Below are 21,914 nucleotides of genomic sequence, written 5' to 3'. Positions count from 1 at the left end.
ATTTAAATTATATATATTATTATATTAATATTTTATTATGAACTAGCATATAGATTTTAACTGAGAAAAAATTTATATATTATATTTTTTAAAATAAAAAATAAAAAATTATTTTAAACATTAGTAAATCATAAAAACTTAAAAAAATTATTTTACACGTTCATCTATTTGGAATAAGAAAAGCTACCTTCACCTTCACCTAGCTGATTCGCCCAACACTTACGGTCCAGATTTTTCTTTTAAGAAGTGCCCTTCCTCGTAAGAAAGAATCGGTTTTTAAAGATGAACCCGCATCTGCTGTTTGTGATAAATGGAAACAATGAGTTGAGATGAAATGTCTTCTCTACTCGGCTATTGTTCGATAGCAGAAAATAAAAATGAGAAAAAAAAAATAGCAAGCAGACGGAGAATGTGAGAACGAGGCAACAAGAAAGGATGAACATTTTGGTATGTTCATGCCAAATTCCAACAAACAACATTTTAGCAATTTAAAGTTAGCCTATTGTATATTCTGTTTAACAATCATCAAGAATAACCCAAGCTAATATCAATGACTGAACGGCAGCAACTGTAACCATCACATCATGCCAGTTTAGCATTGATATCAGAACTTGATTCGGAAATAAAAATAAGGGATAACCAACTAGAACTTGCAAATATGACTGTCACATCTTTGGATGTTCGTCAGACGAATTTTCTAGCTGTTCAACAACATAATCTTGATGCCACAAAAATTCAAATGGTCAACTTATAAGAACAGAAAATAGTGCAAAATAAGGCTAAATTACTAAAAACTGGTTGCACGACAACCTTTTCCGGATTAAAGTTTCCAACTCCTCAGCTTTGAAGCCTTGGCACAACCTTACACAGCTGTGAATGCCTTCTTGCCACCACCTGTCGACCCAGCTGGTATGACTTTCAAAACATTGAAAGTCACGGTTTTTGCCAATGGTCTACACAGAATAAATGTTCATTTTCAGTACCACGAATTTTATAGGAACAATCACCATTAACCATAACTTTATTTTGACACATATATGAACCTCAGTCTTTCAAAACATGTATGCAAAAGATTCCGTGGTGCCTTACTGTTATTGGGATCTCGACCATATTATCAAAAATGATCTTACCTGCACTGACCAATGATAACATGGTCCCCTTCCTTGACACGGAAGCAGGGTGAGATATGCGCAGCTATATTAGAGTGCCTCTTCTCATACCTAGAAGAAATAAAAGAAAATCAGAACTGATTTATTTGAAAAGGTGAAGAGGACAGGTAAACATTGCTCACCTTTGATATTTTTTCACATAGTGAAGATAGTTTCTGCGTACGATAATGGTTCGGTTCATCTTGGCACTATGGCATGTGCCAGCTAAGATACGACCCCTAATTGACACATTGCCAGTGAATGGGCATTTCTTATCGATGTAAGTACCTGCAAGCAAGATCCAAGTCTGTAATCTTCTGTTGCTTCAACAAAATAGAATACTACAGCAAAGTAGCAAAAAAGAAAGTCCTCTTAAGCAGAAACCCATTATACAAGATGCAATAATCTAACACTATTTTTATGCAGGTGTGAAACAAAAAGAACGGAGGCCATTTGGCTCTGACTGGATTTTGTTTCTCGATATACAAGATATAAGTAACTAAAACAATGTGCTGCTCACTTGTCCCTCACATTTTTTAATCGTGTACAACACCAATCAATTCTTGCTATTTATACAATAGTCCCTCTACTCTTCATAGCCTGCACATTTCAGTATATGGACTCGTTAGAATTGACACAGCCATATGCCTGAAACAGTGTAATTTTATCTATACTTAAAGAAGATTTTTTAGATAATTTACTCTTTACAGAGTAACCCAATCTACCACGTGATGCCCTATCTTACTGCCTCCCCTCTATTACCTGTTCCTCACAAAACATCAAATTTTAAGCCAATGCATCTCATCTCTCCATCCTCATGTATCTACACAAGATTTAAATCTTGTTACAACAATGGTTTTAATAACTGGTACAACTGATATTGTACCAATAGATCAGATAATATACTAACCCATACTGCCAGATATCATCAAAAAAATAATTAAAAAAATAAACATCAATAAAGGAAGATATTGGTCCCTAGTCAGACCAATAAATGCAGGTCAGACCGACAGGACATACTGTACGAGCAGTATTTGTTTCTTTAAAATCTATAATGATCCTCTTCTTAACTTCTATGGATCTCTCTCTTTCATAAGCCGTCTTTAATCCAAAACCCAATTGACAAAACTCTGAACCGTTCTTTTGTTTTCCAAAGGAGAAGAACTATATTAAATCAAAAGCCGACTACAAGGTCCAGCTTGCTCATCCAAGCACAAAATACAGTAAGAGTCAGGATGCCAATCCTGCGTCCAAATGTGATCCAATTTGGACCTTTTAGCAAAAGAAGCCAGCCAATGGGCACACTGATTGCCTTCTCTAAAGGTGTGTATCACCCTCCACTCGACGATCATGTTGAGTAGAGCAAAAATCTCACGAAGAGAATTAAGAAGGAACCAAGGAGGGGGTTCCTCCTTGTTCAAAACTTTTACAATACATTCCGCATCAATTTCAATAATGAGCTTATTTACACCCAGCTGGGTTGCAGCCAAGATTCCTTCCTTGACTGCCAAAATTATGTTCACCCAAGATCTGCCAACATATAGAAATATGCATCCAGCAAAGAGATATCTGGAAGCACTGTTCCTTAGCACAAAGCCCTCACCTCCCATCTTTGACTGTGCGTCAAAGGCTCCATCAGTGTTCAGCTTGATCCACTCCACTGCAGGACACGACCAACATACTTGAATTGAGCTTATGACCAACTGCAGAGACTGCACCCCCTTAGTCTGGCTGATACAAGAGCAGTCATACAAATATGATACAGCCATATAAGCGACCATGGAAAGGGCAATCCGAGTAGTACGGAAAGCTGCATTATTTCGGGCCATCCAAATCATCCAAAGGCCATAGATGATAAGGGTAACCATATGGTTGGATGAAGGAGAGAAAAGATCAGAAACTTCCTTCAACCAGGAGCCATCCGCCGAATAAGAGAAGAACTGGAATTGAATGTTAAGTCTCAATTGGAAATATTCCCAAACTTTTAAGGAGAAGGAACAGTAAAAAAAGATGTGATGTTGGCTATCAGGACCAGTAGAACAAAGATAGCAATCAGTCTTTCGGTGGTTTGAAGCTTATGATGCAAGAGTTTCCAACAGAAAAGGACCGTACGGGGAAGCACCCAGATTTTGGTTGGGGGGGGTGGGGGGTTGTGGGTGTTTGGAGCAGGAAAAGGAGTAAGAGGGATTCAGTTACAGTATAAGAAAAAAGAACCAATATTCCATTTTTTTTCTGTTTAGTTAGTTTGACTACTCACTAACAACACAAACCTGGATTGAACTTGTGTTGCCTGGTTTAGGTAACATGTTTCAATCATTAGGTAAGTGACTACAGTACAAAAAGCTGAATAGAAAGACCTCCATGCACAATAAGAGCAGGTTAGAACCATGATTTTGATAACAAAATTTGACAAAAATAAGGAACATTGAGAGACTAATGTGCAAAAAAAACCATTAAAAATAGCACTAGCACATTCTCAAGTATGTGGTCATGACTTACCAAGTAGAATATTGTTTTAATTTATATTTTTTAATTAATAGGAATCCTAACAAGACACAAAAAAAAATTTAGGTAATCCAAGGGTGTGCTAAATTGAAACTAATGTTTAACATATATATACCCATTGACAAAATAGATAGTGACCACTATTTACAAATTTGAAACTAAAACTTGCTTTGGTGCTCTTCAAAAATATTTGTCTACAATAGGCAACAAGACCCTTGTTTTACACTTGGTTCCTAAATTTTCTTAATAACTACCATTTTCCTTGATTAGTATTGTAGTATATGATCAAGTCAAAAATGTGCAAGACAGATGACTCTAGTTTTCTTTTGTGATAAACCTAAGTGTAATAAACAAATAGTGTAAACAATCATCAAGTGATCAGAGCCAGAAATAGTTGTCAAACAATTAGGATTCTGGGCAGATCAGAATAGTCGAGTTGAGTCCTCGAAAACAATTAGAAGAAACCCAAAGGACACAATTTATTAAAAACTTATATATACAAGTCAACAGGATTAGCATAAAAGATTATTTACCACACATAACAAGCATAAACAAAATGCACAACATCAGAAATATAATTAATTTGTCAACGAAGTTAATTGTCACTTAATACTCCCGAGTGCAGCAATTGTTTCCATGATGATAACCAAGATGGTCTGCAACCATATGAGGCATTTGTCTAAACTCTAAAACTAAGTCACTCAGATTCAAACTAACATTAAAATAACAAGTGTGAAAAAAAAACTGAATTGAAGCAGGAGAAGAAATTGGTATTAGATCTTAGACCTTCAATGGCCTCTCTTGGAGTCTTGAACCCAAGCCCAATACTCTTCCAGAATCTGTTGCCGCCCTTACCAGGTCTCTTTCCCTTACCAGGTTTCTTTGGGCTGCACAGTAACCATTACAACTCCATTAGAGCACTAACTCAAGAATTTACTGTGTGAAAGTTTTCTTACCAAAGGAACACCTTTGGCTGCTTAAGGAATGCCTTCTCCGTCTGCATAACAGGATACCAAATCGAAATAAACCATTAGCATCAGGTAAAAAAGACAAAACTCGTGGCAAGACACCAAGATTGTTAACCTAGCTCCAAACGCAGACATCACACTCTCGCAAACGATTCTAACAATTAACTGTAAAAGTAATAAAACATCGATTCCACAGCGAAATCCGATGAATCTGGAACCTTCGACTCTACCTTTAGGGTTTTCTCAAGATCGACAGAATCCAAATCTACTAGGCATATAAAGGCGCTTTAAACTCGGGACAAAATGCTCCCAAAGAAAAGCGAAATTGTTAAAAGAATAAGGAAAAAATAAAACCTAACGAAGAGACGAAGGAAGAGAATCAAACGATATGTGATCCCACCTGTTCCGCCATGGCCGAGAAAGCTAACGAGATCGAAGAGCTGGCCTTCAGGGGACAAGGGCGATAAGCCGGCGGAAGGGAACGAGGAGAATTTGCGGGCTCCAAGACAAGCCCTAAATGCCGGACTTCTTGTTATTTATACGGCGTTGGGAGCAGAAGGAAATCACCAATCGGGTCCGCTTCTCTGCCCGAACCCGGGTTTGAATTCGCGGGTCGGATAATTGCAGGTACGGGTCGGATCTGGAGTCCGATTGAGGACTTCCCATGAAGTTATTACGAGATATGATCAACATTTATAGCGGACGTATGGTTAAGAGTGAAACAAGTTATATGTGGTCGGAAAACTTTTTATTTCCACTCAAAAATCCAATGACATACACATATATCTATTCCTACACACATATACACATGACATGCACATAAAAACTACTGTCAGGGGTATATTCAAAAAAAAAAATCCAATTCCTAAGTTAGGTTCAAAGAATTCATATATATTATAATAGATAATATGAGAGTTCTTTTTTCTGATGATGCACCTGATGATGCTTTTATAATAAGTTAGGCAAATATTAAAAATAATTACACGAATTATTTGCCCATCATTGAGTTATCGAATCATATGTCAACATATAAAGCTTTGATTATGGAATAATAATAAGATAAAATTAAGACCATCAGTTATAGTCTCGATTGAACATACCCTTGTTACAGTATAGTTAGCTTTCGATATCATATTATGGATCTTATGGGACTAAAATCCTATTGATGTGTGAGCTAAGTGAATTACATGTTATTTTCCAATATCGACACCTAAAATATTAGGGGCGAGAAGGTTTTTGTTATTAGCTTATGATTTTAACTGACTTTTCTACAAAAAAATTAGTGTTCAGAATGAAAAAAAAAAAATGAGTGAAAATTTATTATCCGTGCATCTGATCCACATAGTAGACAAGCAATGAAGTGGTAGTCCACTATAAGGAGTTAATTACCTGTAATTTGATATTTATTGTATTTTCTGTAGTTTGGGATGTAAAAGGATTTCATAAGTTCGTTATTATCAATTTTAGTTTTAAATATTTTAATCAATAATTTAGATTAAAAAATTAATATATTATTTACTGAAAGGCTCAAGTAGAAAAGAACTATTTAGATGACTTATCATTACGTGAAGTTATCATTAGGTTACATAATATATTTTAGTCAGTGGGTTAGATAAAATAAAGTTGATAGACCAATTAACTCATTAGGCCCTAACCGTGACATAACGAAAACTAATTCTTAATGAGTATTTTTTAATACCTTAATTTGATGTATATTTTCTTCATCCATATATTTTGGCATATACCTTTCCTTTAGCATTACACATTATTGTATCTTCCTTATTTGATTGAGAGATTGGATAATTAACGGAAACCACAAACACACTGATATTTCCTTGAAAACATGAGATTCATTATATAAATTGAACATAAACGCACATATATAGCCTCATAAATCATATAAAGTACAGTCAAAACCGAGTTCGAGTCCAATTTAAATTCTACGTGGAACTCAATGGGCAAAAGCTTTTGATCATTCGGCTTATTTTGGGCCAACCACCTAATCCAATTAACTGGGCCCAGTCCGTTCTCTCACGTCGAGCCGACAACGATACAGGAATCAAATTCTAATGTTCAACATTGGGCTTACATATATACCATTGAAAAGTTTGGAATCAATATATCTATGATTATACAGCATATATATATATATATATATATATATATATATATATATATATATATATATATATATATATCCCTGCAAATAAGAGTAATCATGATTATTATTAGTTCATTCGAATTGAAGAAGTGATTAAGAATATTGTAAAATATCTTTAATATTTTTTTTTTCGCATCATAATAGTTTAGTAAAATAGAATAATTGTAAGTTACAATACCTCCCATTCCGGATGGAGAACTCACACGGCAAAGCCACTCGTCCTCTCGTCAAATTGTCAAGTTGGTCCGAATCCGAGAGGACATTTTGCCGAACACTACGCGGACAATTATGGGGGACCATCGCAAATTGCCTCCGCTGGGAATCCATCAACCCCATGTGAACGATGGGAAAAAGTAGGGAAGGCGGCAAGGGAGGAAGAGCGCAACACGGAGATACGTTAGGAAGAAGAACTGCGAGGGATGGGGACCTCGAGCGCCATGGCTCGACAACCAGAGGCTATCCACCATACTCGGTATTTGGTTGCATGCTAAAAAGCCAAGGGCAAAAGGCAATTGACACGAAGCGGCAGCTTTTGTTTCGATCTGGTAATGTTCTTGGCTGGACTCTGGTTTGTGCTGACAAAGTTGCGAGATCTCCCATCCCTCGATCTATTCCTTTGCCTTTTACCGGTTTCCTTGACCGCTCTCATCAACATTAGATCCGTTAAAGATCACACAAACATCATCAAGCTCGAGCAGACCAACAGCACCGTCTGTTGATGATTGCAGCGTTATGGGAGTCTCTTAAAGGACACAGAAACATGAGTCGGTGTCAGCAATCAGACAAGGATATCCAAGGTTCGAACATGCTTCCGACAAGCATGCTGTTGCTCTGCTTCCCATCTGTACTCCTCTTGGCATTTGGTGCGGCCTCGATGAAGCCTTGAGCTCAAATTTCAAAGGGTCGGTGAACAGAAAACAATATGCAACTGCTATTTCTCTTCTCTTCTGCATCTTTATCGTCAGTTCTCTGATATCAAGCTCTGTGAACAACTTTGCTGTAAGAAATCACTTCTTTTTGTAATGGTTTTACATCATGCAGTCCTTAGTTAAACATGCAGCCACCCAGAAATGGCTCAGAAACATAAGTGCTCTGCTTGATAGACGGATCCAGGTGTTCCTGAGTTCGGCATAGATTTGAACACTTCCCATATACATGAGTGCATGGAGACTTGGAACTCGTGTAGGAGGGAACACAAACCAAAGCTACGAGGACAAGCACTACAAGAAAGAGGTACACAGTGTGCAGGACCTAGGAAGACCAACACGTAGGAGTTGAACACAGCAAGCAGCTCCAGACCGAGCGCAGAGATGAGTGAGTGACATGGAACACTTGTTTCGAGGACTACCCAAATCTTTGGAACTTGGGCGTGGGAGCCCTCGGAAGTACCGAGTCGAAAGGAGATTGGGGTGAAGGATCTCGAAAGGAGGATCTTTGACTCCCGGCACCACAAGGGGAAGGCGTGGTCAGATGCCAAAGCCCTTCGTTTCATCCTCAAAAGCATGGCATGTCGGCCAGTTCGTACAGGCAAATCCCCTCACCGAATCCTTTCCTTCTCGGAAAGCAAGAGGACTTGTCTCGATGAGAAAAAGTTTCGTGACTCTAGTCGTCGATGTATGAGCTTTGCCCAGCAATTGCTCGGTGCTTAGCTCGAAGGGGTACGATTAGTACTCGAGAGTGCATGGCATACCACACCTATGGTTGATTCATAATCAACTCATAAAATTTTTCTTATTGTCACTCTATGGAGAAATATCACCCTTTGTATAACACCATACAGTTGCATGGATAGCGTTTTTGGTCGTGTCAAACTTTGGCACCCTCTCTCATCCTATCTACATTTTGTGCAGCTGTTGGTTAGGAGTATGCGTTCCATTAATTGTTTAGTCAATATGCTGCTGATGCCACAGAAACATTCTCCATCCATATATTTAAGAAGCCTTGTCATTTTGTCACAACAAGTAGCTTCCTAATTGATGTAAACTACATAATTCACATAAACTCTCTGTCTGTGGTATCCATGTATGTTTAAATAAGATTGACTAATTGCATCGACAAGTGCACAAACCATAATTAAAATGCATAAATATGATGTGCTGTGAGGAACAGTGAGATTCATCTTTTCATCGTGTGCAATTACAGTGATAGAATCGTGATCGCCACTGGCGTCGTCAATGAGATGGATGATGCACGAGGTGGCCGGAACAAACGGCGCCCCATGTTCTGAAATGACTTGATGTAGGGCCACAGATCGCTGCCGGCATTGATAGCGTCCATCCTGCCAAACCATCTCTGGTTGTGACCTAAACGTAGTCGAGCACTCGTCGTCGCAGTATGTGTCATGTGGGCTTCACGCCTGCTTCTCAACCATCGTCGGAACTTATTTACCACTGTGGTGGTGTAGTATTGACACAGTCGCATGGAGGTGCAACCAATTCCGAGAAGAAACAGCTCCATTTGTAAGTACTAGTTGGTACACACAAGATGGGGGAAGGGAGGGGGGAGACCTGTCCTTGTATGCCGAGGGGAGCTGCACCTTTCTATCACCAACAGCGTCGCCACCACGTTGTCGTGGTGCCGCCCAAAGCACAGACATGCAACATGAGCAGCCGCTGGACACGTGGCGCCGTCTCTCTGGGGGCCTCCGGCCTCCCGGGTCCCGTCCTCGACATGGACGTCCTCGTGGCCTCGGGCCCGCCCTCAGGTGACCTCAACCTGACAAACACTAAACGCCGGCTTCGTGTTGCCCGCAATGAACCAAAAGCTCGTTTAATCCAACACTTCAATCCATTCCAATCTTCACAATCGATTAGCTCTTCCAAATGAGTGTTTGTTTCATGGTCAAGCCTTTAACGAGTAGGGTGGGTCCAATATGAAACCTGTTAAATTTGCAGGAACCATAAGAAAACACATTCGGTTCTTACCTTAACATATGTGATCTGACTAGTTTGCGATGACAATAATGAGCATGAACAAAGTCCAAATTTTTTGGGGAACATCCTTCCTTAATGAGTGACAGTTACAACATAGAATAAGAAAGCATGGCATAAATTGTCAATCATGCTAGTTTATTTGTTGAGAAAGATATTGGTGTTTGGACTTTTCACACATTTCATCTCAGGTATGGAACAGTGAGGTCTGTGTGTATATATATTACAAGTGTCAGAAAGTTTTAGACACTCATTCCCTAGCCACTTACTTCTCTCCTTCCACATCCCGCATATAGAAGAGGAGATAGCTCAGATCTCCAAGTCGTACCCCAAACGTGTACGTATCTTCTCTTCTCGTATAGTCCTCCTAGGAGCAAACCTCCTTCCAATGAAGCCTGCGGTGTCAGTGATGTTTCTTCTTTTCCTGGTTCTACTACTATCGGCTAACAGACCTCAAGGTACCTTCAGAGCCTCAACCCTGTCATCCGAACCAAGAAGGTATTCATCTTTCACCAGAGCCTAGCGTGGCTGACCTTCGCGTTTGTTTCTCTTGTTCAGGGACCAGAGTGTTGGAAGAAGAGTCACTGGCTCCCCTGCACCGCCAAGTCCATGTCAGTGGCTTCTCGGTACTGCGTCCACTGTGGCATTTCTGATTACTTCCGGTTTACTGACACTGTTGTATTGCATGTTGATACCAGGAGAAAGAGAGTTTGATGAAAGAAGCAAAAGAAGAAGAGAACGGGGTTCCAGGAGAACTGCTCCGACGGGGATCACATGGGGATCTCTCAGGTAAGAAAAGTTGGAGAAGTCCATCCATGATTTCATGAAGATTACTTCCTTTATACTACTTCATGACCTATTGTATATCGAGTTCCTTACAAACTGGCATGACCACGAATATGCAGCCAAATGATTCTATACCGGAATCATGTTTTTCCAAGATAACATTAATTATCAAACAGTTCTAGTCTTTCAGTTTTGCTTCCTTGCTCAGTATCAACACTGAACGCATCTAAACATCAGAGAATGACATGATTTGTCGGCAGGTTTCAGCTTGTTCTAGTTATTAATCTAGACTCTAAAGTTGGTCTCCCTTTATCCGCTGTTGCAGGAAAGAGCAGGAAACTCATGACCAATGCGATGGCCACCTCTAAGGTTGGTATTCTATAGATAGCGTCAAACAAACACCGAGTGTTTCTGCAGCATCCGCTGACATGCATCCTCCTATGGTCTTTCACAGAGCGGTAAGAGCAACGACGTGGGAGCCGACAGTGCACAGAACAATCAGAAACATTCCAAGGATGAAGCCGATAGGAGCCAAGACGACACCCACACGGCGCCGCCTGCTTCGAAGCGACCGCCGACCTACCCCGACATCCTGGACATAGCGGGAATGGACTATTCTCCTGCAAAGAGAAAGCCTCCAATCCACAACTGAAACGTTAGCAGGAACAAACCAATACCAACAGCTTAGGTGGGTAGAGTAGGAGAGAGATCGGACAGCAGCATTGCAGGAAATGCTGCAGTTTTCTTGGCTTAGGTCCCATTTTGTGTAGATACTACTAAAAAGTATGCATCATCGTTATATTTATCAACTTCATGAATGAGCATTTGATGATCACATTTGCAAGCAGTGATTGGATCTGATACACGGTGGGAGGGACAGAGATGGGGAGAGGTTTGTCCCATGTGTGTGTGCCTTTGCGAGGAGAGTTGGAGATGTGATGGCTTATGTCCTTAAAAGACTGGCAACAAGTTAATCGAGGCATTGTGTCCTTCGGGGAAGAGGTGAATTATCTAAGGGGCATCTAATGGATCCGTGTGTTTCTGTGTTCTTCTGGCTTGATTGCAAAGGGTTGGATGGACTCCATGAGGTGTGGGCTCATGTGCTCTCCACCGGCTTGACATGTGCTTGGTCAACCTATCTGTGGATGGTTGCGGTGATGCGGCATGGGTGGGGATGTGAGTTATGGCATGGTACTGTTTGAGGGTGCACCAAAGGCAGTGGAATTGTCAGTGCAAGTAAATGCAGACAATATGCATGCATCATGATGGCAGCAAGATGATGATACCTACTGTCGAGTTGTTCTCTTTTTGGTCAATTAAACTTACATTCACTGCTAACATGTAGCTATATGTAGTCATATGTATGCATAACTTTAAATGAATTTTCAGACCAGTCGAGTTGTTCCTGCTATGAACAGCATGAAGATATTCTTACATCATAATTTATATTTATAATCTGTTTTCATTATTTTTTGAAAATTTATTGTTAAAAATGTGAGAGATGTCATGATTGATCATTCTACAACATACATGAATGCTCCAACTCATGCCTTTCTGCAAGCAATTATTAATAAAAATATGTGTATATGTCACTTTGTAGTTCTAATTACAAATATGACTTATTTATTATGTTCAGTAAAGTCAGAACATGACAGAACACACTATGCGGCATCTGTCTGCATTTACACTGTCACTGACATCAAACCTTTCTCCTAAACATGCAGAGAGATCTAACAGTTTATATGCAAATGTACAGATTCACTAGTTTCATTGTAAGAGAATGTAAACTTGCCATCTCGTGGAATGGTTCGATCAGATCTTCCACTTTCTCGGCCACCAGTGTTTTGAAGATCTAGTGAAGGTAACTCAACAATTCATCATCAAGATCTAATATATCATCACTTTAAGGCTTACACTTGCAAGTTTATGAAGGGTGAAGAGGATGTTGATCGATCAAGTCAAACAATGAATCTTCCAGACCGAATCCAAGCATTCTTGCCATGTCACGTGTCTTCAGTTTAGGCTTTGGAAACTTTTGTTGTTTCAACCACGAATACACAGTGAAAGCCTTGTTTAGTACAAACAACTCGAGGGCTTCTGGATTGAACACAATGCCCAGTCTCATACTTATCTGTCATGCATTTCCAACCAAACAGTCGAGTCAAATGATACTCATTCTATACAGTGGAATAAAATGTTGCAAGTTCTAAAGAAGACTGAGACAGCTTTCTTTTCTAAAACAGAGGAATCGTAAATTGAATCTAAAGGAATACTTTTCATATAAACATTTCATACCTGATGAGGAACTAGCATTGCTGCATACCGAGCAAGCTCTCCAGCTCTCCAATCCAGAACCACAGGGAACCATGGATAAGCAGCATCAAGTCTCACAAACCATAGCCTTACATCAGGGAATTCTGATAACTCACGTGTGTCATAAGGGTCATCTCTTTCATAGTTGATCGTAAAACCAACTGTTTGGTCCAAAAGCTTTCTTGGTTCAGCTGAAAATTTTATTGCAGGGTGCCATTAACATAAATCATTGACAATAATAAGCGATGGTTTGATTCACTGGCTTACCACATATAGAAGAGTTTTTTCCTGCAATTGCTTCAACAGGTGATAGGTCCAAACGTCGTATAATATCTTTGTTGATTACAATTTCATAACGCCCTTCGGATGGGGGCAGAGAAGGCGCTACTTGCTGGGCTGGAACAAAAACATGCAAAATTCAGTTAATTTCCAGATATATCAGCGTGACCTCTGATCACAAAAACTCGACATGAGGCACACCTATGGTCAAATTATAAAACAACAATCATAGCAAAATCTTAATGTAACTATAAACCCAAGAATCCCTTGAACAAGCAAGTGTCACAAACTAAATCAGCTCAAAGTGCTCATACTACTTAAAACGTGTGATAAGAAAGAACATAACGAGTTACCTGTATAGCCAAATGCAAACAATCTATTGTGTCTTACTAAGAAAACATAGAAATATATAGAGAGAAGATGGAATTGGTGCAACCATTGGGCACGCACTGCAGCAACAACCATTTTCTCAGATACTAAGAAAGATAATTCCAACAGAATATTTTTCAAAATGGTTAAGGTCATTTCTCTATCCAATTTGAATTATCTCTGGTAAGCATCTCTAATGTCTGGCAAATTCTTCACTATCTAAAAACTTTACCCTTGGTGCTATAGCTTTCTACTCATCTTAAAAAGTTAAAAGAATTTTTTGTTACATTAAATGACGTACATGACATTCACACATGAATTCGAACCTAAGACCTATCACTTATGCAACAATGCACTAACCAACCTGTATGTTTCAATGGAGACACAGCTTACTCGTACTACTCCTTGTAAAGATTGAAATAACAAAAGATAGAAATCTGTACCTATCAACATTCCATTGTTGCAATTTACTTAACAATAGTCTAGCATCAGTCTGCTATGATCAGTCTAAAACACGGGACTAGTTTTGGATTTCAGCCAGTTTTGTTCATCTTTCAATTATACTGAAGGATTAAAACTAGCTAAAATTAGAATTTAACTAGCTTATTCCATTTTCTAGTCAATTATTTATCATTTTGGTGAATTTTCCTCTGAATTTTTTCTTGTTTTTCTACTTCAAGATCAATCTAAAAATTTCTGCTCAATGTAACTTATATGTATCACCTTTTACATGTTTAAAATGTTTAATTCATTGTTTTTTCTATCCAATAAAAATGTTGTGCCTAACAGAAAAGTCCTATGCTGAGTATACAAATATATCACAGAAGGGCAACATACCTAAAAGATCTCAAGTATTATTCACAAGTTCCTGAATATTTGAATGAATGCTTGCTACATTTTGCTTTGTTGTGTTATGTATATGTTGCATTTGAGGCTTCTACAAGTTATCCAAATAAAATTGTTTCAAGTAAATTATTTTTATAGTAGTACCTCACGTGATATTAGAGATAATTTAGAAAATATGCTTGTCCAATAAATTTTATTTAAACAGAATATTGACAATACAATACCAATTTTAGCCTAGAGCAATTAACTACGCATAACTAAAAAGCAAAGATGGCAAACATAATTTCTTTGTTTAATTGATTTCCTATCTTTTTTTCTTTTTGTCTTTGGTTTTTGTTGAATTTAGACGGAAAATTTTGGTAAAACTGATTAGACTACCCACATTGAAACTCATGAGGACCTACTGAAAAACAATCCAAGACCTAAATCCTTGCTCTACACCTTCAACCATATCTTCAATTACATAAACCAGTCTCCTGCCTAATAAGAAGTTAATTTCTTCAATCTCTGTATGTGCAACATACTCCTGTCCTATAAATGAATAACAAATACTGGTCAGAAGTTAGCTTCACTCACAGGTTCAGAACTTTTGCTTGCGACCCAAAATATATCACAAATGTCATCTAATTAGGGTGGCACTTCTTAAGAAATATGCCATTTGGCGACTCCCTCAGAAGTAATCCTCTGAAAAGTAGTTTGCTCAATTTTGTAGATTCACCAACCATATGTGCAGATCAGGCAAAATCAAGAAAAGAAATTCTAGGTCTCAACCTGTCAAGCAATTTCAGCAATCGGGTCATGCATCAACACCAGCCGCGTCAGAGCATATTTTCACTATCATATCAATGCCAAAGTTCCCCAACATTGGCCTCCAGACAACCTCTTGCCATACTAGCAGCTAACAAATTTACTTCATTAGATCAAAAGCAAAAACATGCTCCGAAGCCCTGAAGAGTAACAATCATGAAGAGCGGAAAACATAAAGAAACATAAACATGCTCCAAAGCCCTGTCGCTTAATATAATTATTCTTATTTCTTCGAACTTTAGTCCTCTTCTGTGATGCCCTTTACTTGAACCAAAGAAGCTATCAGGTACGAGTTTATGGCATCCTATCTTACAAAGCTGGTTGTTCTAGTCCTACAAATCCTCTGCCTAAATATATGAAGCGGATTCCTATAATATTTGGCCAAATTCACATGTTGTAGTAGTGCCCTTCACGTCTTTATGTTCTGCTGAAGAAGCCTTTCTTCAAGCAGGTAATATGCAAAATATAACAGCTGCATTAAACTCAAACAAGAACATATGAAGATAACAACAATATCTAATCCGGATTGAGTATGCGCCCGGTGATACTACCTCGAGTTGTTCCACAAATTAGCAGGTACAGACGGTGTATGCTGGACTTTACATAAAGAACGAAGTAAAATGCGGGCATTATCAGAAGGAACCGAGCTCACCCTCGTCCTCTCCGGTAAGAGAGAGGTCGAAGTTGCCGGAGGGGTTGAATGCGACGGAGAGCGAGACGTCGCCGCGCCTTGCCCTGCAGCCGGTGAGGGCAGGGGTGGCTATGGGCTTGCAGGAGGGGAATGGACTGGCGTTGGAGGAGAGCGCGCAGTGTCTCAGGGGAGAGAAGAGATGGCGGATGGTGAGTGCCATCGCCGCTTCCTCCTCTCCTCGTCTCTCACCAAATCATGTTCACTTTAAGCGACGGCTTATCGGGAATGCGCCCGTGGCCTCAGAAACAATGGATAGGACGGCTGTTTAACCGATGGTGGGCCGCCTCTGCCTGTCTGTGGGCTATTGGAAGGAGGAGCCCTGTATATTCTACAGTGTCGCAGCCCAATTTTGAAAGGAGGAGTGATTGAAATCAGAACGTCAACAAGTTGTTAGACATGGCAAAGCCCGAGGCAGTGTCGTCGTGGTGAGACTCACAGCCCCACGCGGTGCCACGCACAAATGACTGTCGAGAGCAACCGACCTCCTCGGGCTGCTGCGCCCCTTGGATTAGTTTACAGGGCATGGCTCATCGGCCAAGAAGAGTTTGGCCACTGTAGAAGGACAGGCCAACGGAGACATGGAAACAGCCTCCACGTTCTCCTCATATCTTCCTTTCTTTATGGCTCCTCCCCACTCCATGACACCTTCACTCCCTTGACAAAATATAGTGTCCCTCGCTATGGTACATTAATATATATACCTTGTGCACCCTTGTGATCTTCCTTAAATGCCTCCTTCAAAACCCTATCTCATCTTCCTTCCTTCACCCTGTCTCTGCCTCTTCTCCTGCTGCAGAACACGTCTGGGGCTTGTGAAGTCGGCTAGCTTCATAGCTCTCGGTTGTTGAAGTTAAGATGGTCTGTGTTGCTCTCATCATCTTTGATTCGATGCGACTTGGCAGATTCAACTGATGGATCTCTTGACACTGTTGGTCAGCAGGGAGCTCACAAGCCGGCGTGGCTGGAGGCTCTCGACAAGCTAAAGTTCTTCGTCGGCTGCTCCGTGCACGAGAGCGCGAGGAAGAACGAGAAGAACATCTGCTGTTTGGACTGTTGCACGGCTATCTGCCCCCATTGCTTGCGGTCTCACCGCCTCCACAGGCTGGTGCAGGTGCGGCGCTACGTCTACCATGACGTTGTGCGGCTGCAGGACCTTGACAAGCTCATCGATTGCTCCAGCGTTCAGGTTCACATCACGAAAGATAGTATGTGATGGTATCTCTAATCTACATGATAGTTTCTTATCTGATTCATCTTCTCCTGTTACTCGAGCATCGCAGTCCTACACCATCAACAGTTCAAAGGTAGTATTCCTCAAGAAGCGTCCGCAGAGCAGACAATTCAAAGGAGCAGGAAACGTGTGCACTTCCTGTGACAGGACCCTCCAAGAACCTTACATCCATTGCTCGCTGGAGTGCAAGGTGAGTAGCATAGTAGAAAGATGATCTTAAATCCCTTCTCATGTGCGATCGCATGTGCAACTACAAATCTCAGATCGCATCGATGGCAATGGATCATGTCGAAATCTCTTCTCATGCCACAAAATGCCGCCCTTGTAGGTAGATTACATAGCAAGACACAAGAAGGATTTCTCGCACTACATCAGGAGATGTCAATCACTGCAATTGAGCCCCGACTCCATCGTACCACCTGACACCGAGGTTGGCGACGACGAAGATACGAACGAGACGACACACTCCACCGTCGTGGAAGGCGATGATCCCATGCGCTCGTCGGACTCGGAGGATTTCAATGTCCCATACCTTAACTTCATCCGGAAGAAGCGCAGTGGCATAAATCTATGTTCAAGGTCAGCTAACAAAGTCGATACCGAGGACATGGCTACAAACATGAGCAGAAGGAAGGGCATTCCACATAGATCTCCTCTATGTTAGAATAGACCTGTTGCTATTTCTTGACCGTCATCTTCTTCTTCTTCTTCTTCCTGCCTGTTAAACGAACTTGGAGGGGCTTCCATAAATGAGCATCATGTGACTCCCAGTTCCAAGCTTCACTGTACATTTTCCAAAGAGACATTTAAATTATCACCCCGAGTGCCTGAACTGGAGCACTTTCTGTTGTTCCTTCTGTATGTTAGACTTTGCAGTGCCTTTGCATATGGAGGCCACATGAAATGTGGCAGTTGCTTGGGAGAATTCTTCCAACCAGTACAGTTGATTAGCATAAGATATTGGCAAGGGCTAGACGACTAAGAGTCATGTGCTGCAGCACTCTTTGTTACTTAGCTGTTCTCCGAATACTTCGTCCTTGATATATGTCAGTCCTAAAGCTTGTTAGTACTCATATCAAGAGGACTTCTTATGTTCAATTTCTGATGCATGTTATAAGTCTTTAAGGTTTGAAAAACCTGATCACTGGAAATTGTCATTCCAGAAGAGTTAAGGTTATGTCATTTAAATTTGTGATTACCAGTACTAACATTATGGATTCAGCTGGAAAGCATAGTCTTTTCTAAATCCTGATGGAATTAAGAACTAGACAGTACAGATGAAAGAATTTAGGAGAAAGGAAATACAACATCACAAAAAGAGGGAAAAGTTGTGAGTAAAGAATCTACAGGGTGTTTAATGGGTTACAGAGAAGCAATTGGTTTGCAGCTTAATCAACATTGTTAGCTGGAACGACAGAAAACTAAGATGTATAAAAATGAAGGAAAAAATTCTCTCTCTCTCTCTCTCTCTCTCTACATTCCTCTGACTGCAAAAGAAAAAAGCCTGTAATTCTATCTTCTTCTGACTCTCTGCTAATGTTCACCTCTATTGAGTTCTTTTGACCCTATTTATTACTAGTCCAAGTAACACACATGAAGACACATAAATAAGTTGCCTTTTGTATCCATTTGCCAGATTTTGGGAGAGGAGAATGTGAATGGAAAATGGTCTTTGAAGCAACTACAAGACATTAGATCTCATTTTAGTTTGATTGAAAGGCTACTGGTGGTAGCACATAAGACCAACAGCCATCATAAAACTATATATAATGCTTTCAAATTCCCCTTAGACATACAATGATTTTTGCTGCTTGCTGTGAAGTAGTAGCTGGTATTTTCAGTGTTTTTTTTATATTCAACCAAAATAACAAAGAAAAAAAACACTATATCTTATATCTGAACAGCTCACAGTCATTAAATATAGATGTGTTTATATATATTCAGTATAACATTACAAGTGAAAGCCAGTAGAAGAATTAGAGCGTCCAAATACAAGGACAAAAAGATCACGTAACTCATATAGTTAATGGCAATTATGTGTTCAGGCAAAGACATATAATAGAGTGCTGCTCCTCACCTTAATGTTCAAATGAAGTTTGATCTCATCAATGCATATCAGAGAGCATGCATGTCCAACCATCTCGAGATCAGATCCGGGAGTTACTTGTCATCTCCAAAATACTATATGCGGCTGCAGTGACGACTGAGCCTAATTTGACCTGTTTATGATGGCCATACAATTTGGAGCAGCAAACCAGCACAGCTGGAAAACTTGGGGAGGTGCACTCGTGCATGTCGTTTCCTCATTTTATTATCTCTACTACTAATGTTTTCAAAACCCAAAGATCTTTGTCACTCAACCACTTTGACTTTGACTGCAAATTAAAAGCCCTAAATAGCGGCATGAAATTAGCAGATGGCTATTATGTAAATAAATTTATAGAGTTAAACGTAACATCCTAATTAGTCTCAATAAAATTAAAATTAATTTATAAAGATACGATGAGTATATTATTATTAATCTTAGTTTAGATATTTTGATTAATGGTTTAGATCAAGTGAAATTGATTGATTAGTTAATCCATTAGACTCAGATATTGAAGCATGATATCATTTTATATAAAATATTTAATTATTATTATTTCTGTGAACTTATATTTATTGAAGATTAGAAAAGCGACAAACTAAAATTTTAGATTTAAGTGGATCGCATTGGACCAATTCGAATTTGGGCGGATCTCACACACGCATCAGGCCTTTTGATGGAGTCATAAAGATCATCTGCATATGAAATCAAAAGCTATATTACATGTTTAGTTTGGTTCTAATGCTAATATCGAGATTAGATGGGTACTCAATAAGATTCCTTTGATTAATTTTAAGATGGGAGCTTCGAATCAACAGTAATTAATATTAATTATAGTGATATGATAAATTTCTACGGTGAACTTAATCCTGTTTTTGCTAGCGATGCCGCTACAAATGGACTCATGATCGAATGAATTGGTCATTGAAATGAGGAATCGAGTCAGATGAAGTTTTCTACTCTAAATTGCTTGCATACATGATCATAATTTTGGCACGTGGGAGGAGCACACGTGTGATTTTCTTGTGAAGGTTAAACCAACACCGACTTGGGAACAAAATAAAAATAATACGACATTATACAAATACAAAATAATATTAATAAATATAAAGTTACACATGAATTCAAAAAATGTAAAATTAATAAATTATATTATTTGTTATAATCAAGTTTAATCTTAGTTGAAGAACCAACACATGTAAAAGGTCCGAGATTAAAGAAAAAGAAAAAGAAGATGAGATAATTGGAATCGCCCTTTGATCTACCTCTATCATCATTGGAAAGATAGGTGGAGCCCTAAGTGATGACCGGTCAAAAAGTGGGGTACAGCATGGAATCTTAGAAAGTAATTCGTGACGGAAAGTTACTTCACGATGTGACTATTCGTCGACGTTGAGAGGAAACGTACAAAGTCCATGAACATCCACCACGTGTCCTGTCGGAAACACGCGTCGTTCGATCCCCATTACATGTTTCACGCGTTTTGGCTTCGATCTCTCCGTTTCGACGTGTCGGCTGCTCCCGCTCAGCTACCCGATCAGCTGCGACCCTTTTCACCTACCACGAGTTGCGTGACGGCAAAAACAGCGAGCGCACGAGCGAGAGGGGTCCACCGGGAAGCGTTCTTTCCCTGGCATCGGATTCGTTTAGTTTCCACGTCCGGATCCGCTGCGCCCACCGCAAATATAACACCAACGGTTGGCAACATTTATCGGTGGCTATTGCGGGCCCCAAATTTTCCACCAGTGGTCACGAAGCAAACGGAACGACATACGCTAAAGCCTACAGCGGATCCCGAGTCATTCGCAGTTTTAGCTTTCCCTCGTTGCACTGGGATGAACATGCAGTCCTCCTCTTTTTTTTGGTCGAGTTAGTAGGTTCATGAATTCTGCTGCCATAAAGAATCGATTGAATGGTAGATTTTATTACGAGTCTTTATCTAATCAATCGTATGTATATATATATATACATACATATATACGTATATATGTATGTGTATATAACACTAGAGTTGCAATGTGGACCACGCAGGAGAAGGGGTCTGACACAGACACATTTGTACTGAACTCATGCCATGTTATGGTCGAGCTTGAGTGGGTCAAAAGTTCTTATCACTGTGATCATCAAGGTTTGATGGCTCATTTACATTTCTTTTACGTAATTGAAAGGTCATTGATACCTTTTTGTTGAAGTATTCTTTTTAATCGATTTCTTCGCCACTATTATTTACATCCTGATATCACTAATTTTAGGAATTATATTTTGACCTTTATATATTACTCCTACTGGTTATTTTGGTAAATCCAAAATTATATCTTATCAACTAATTAATGATTTTACCATCCTTTACGACGCAAATAACCCTGATTCTAATTTTTATATAATATTATAAAAATACATATATATATATATATAATTATTAATTAATAAACAATGACTCAAGTCTGCTCACTGATCAATAACAACTAAAATTACCTAACATGTATTTTGTAATTATCCTACCAAATAAAAATGATATTTTATCATGGATATTTCCCTCATTTTCTTTAACATTTGGAATGGGTATTCACAATCATATAATAGCTTTATCTATCTCTCTCTCTCTCTCTCTCTATATATATATATATATAGAGTGTCAGTGAACAATTCATGATTTTGTTATTGTTTATTATAACAATATATAGTAAAAAAAATTATCACACAAATTAAAATTTCATAAAAAAAGTAGAAATATGATATAACATATATGAGCCTTTATACAACCAAATCTGCGAGGATATTTTAATAATAACAA

The 21,914-nt window shown here is 39.2% G+C and overlaps 4 protein-coding genes across 5 annotated transcripts; 2 read left to right on the top strand and 2 right to left on the bottom strand.

Moving 5' to 3' along the window:
* Nucleotides 1-623: 623 nt before the first annotated feature.
* On the bottom strand, nucleotides 624-5,157 carry LOC135677327 (small ribosomal subunit protein uS17-like). The gene is made up of 6 exons (XM_065189532.1): nucleotides 5,022-5,157; nucleotides 4,610-4,650; nucleotides 4,440-4,540; nucleotides 1,292-1,436; nucleotides 1,131-1,220; nucleotides 624-953 (listed from the first exon to the last, which is right to left on the bottom strand). Exons 1-6 carry the CDS (start codon nucleotides 5,031-5,033, stop codon nucleotides 863-865), a joined length of 480 nt encoding a protein of 159 aa, XP_065045604.1. The 5' UTR covers nucleotides 5,034-5,157; the 3' UTR covers nucleotides 624-862.
* A 4,774-nt stretch (nucleotides 5,158-9,931) lies between these two features.
* On the top strand, nucleotides 9,932-11,345 carry LOC135677895 (uncharacterized). The gene is made up of 5 exons (XM_065190307.1): nucleotides 9,932-10,170; nucleotides 10,271-10,338; nucleotides 10,411-10,501; nucleotides 10,824-10,867; nucleotides 10,953-11,345. Exons 1-5 carry the CDS (start codon nucleotides 10,101-10,103, stop codon nucleotides 11,148-11,150), a joined length of 471 nt encoding a protein of 156 aa, XP_065046379.1. The 5' UTR covers nucleotides 9,932-10,100; the 3' UTR covers nucleotides 11,151-11,345.
* Nucleotides 11,346-12,098: 753 nt separating this feature from the next.
* LOC135677326 (protein CHLORORESPIRATORY REDUCTION 6, chloroplastic-like) lies at nucleotides 12,099-16,044 on the bottom strand. The gene is made up of 4 exons (XM_065189531.1): nucleotides 15,765-16,044; nucleotides 13,079-13,207; nucleotides 12,794-13,002; nucleotides 12,099-12,629 (listed from the first exon to the last, which is right to left on the bottom strand). The coding sequence occupies exons 1-4, from the start codon at nucleotides 15,961-15,963 to the stop codon at nucleotides 12,423-12,425; spliced, it is 744 nt and encodes a 247-aa protein (XP_065045603.1). The 5' UTR covers nucleotides 15,964-16,044; the 3' UTR covers nucleotides 12,099-12,422.
* Nucleotides 16,045-16,523: 479 nt separating this feature from the next.
* On the top strand, nucleotides 16,524-17,887 carry LOC135677325 (protein RGF1 INDUCIBLE TRANSCRIPTION FACTOR 1-like). Of its 2 annotated transcripts, none has more exons than XM_065189528.1 (4): nucleotides 16,524-16,661; nucleotides 16,741-16,989; nucleotides 17,084-17,224; nucleotides 17,363-17,887. In XM_065189528.1, the coding sequence occupies exons 1-4, from the start codon at nucleotides 16,659-16,661 to the stop codon at nucleotides 17,696-17,698; spliced, it is 729 nt and encodes a 242-aa protein (XP_065045600.1). In that variant the 5' UTR covers nucleotides 16,524-16,658; the 3' UTR covers nucleotides 17,699-17,887. The 2 variants fall into 2 exon arrangements, with proteins under 2 accessions (XP_065045600.1, XP_065045601.1); XM_065189529.1 differs by having other exon boundaries at nucleotides 16,527-16,661; nucleotides 16,744-16,989.
* Nucleotides 17,888-21,914: the final 4,027 nt, after the last annotated feature.

This window comes from Musa acuminata, chromosome BXJ1-6 (assembly GCF_036884655.1).
Source record: "Musa acuminata AAA Group cultivar baxijiao chromosome BXJ1-6, Cavendish_Baxijiao_AAA, whole genome shotgun sequence".
Classification (NCBI taxonomy): Eukaryota; Viridiplantae; Streptophyta; class Magnoliopsida; order Zingiberales; family Musaceae; genus Musa; species Musa acuminata.
This window is presented reverse-complemented; position numbering and strand designations above follow the sequence as displayed.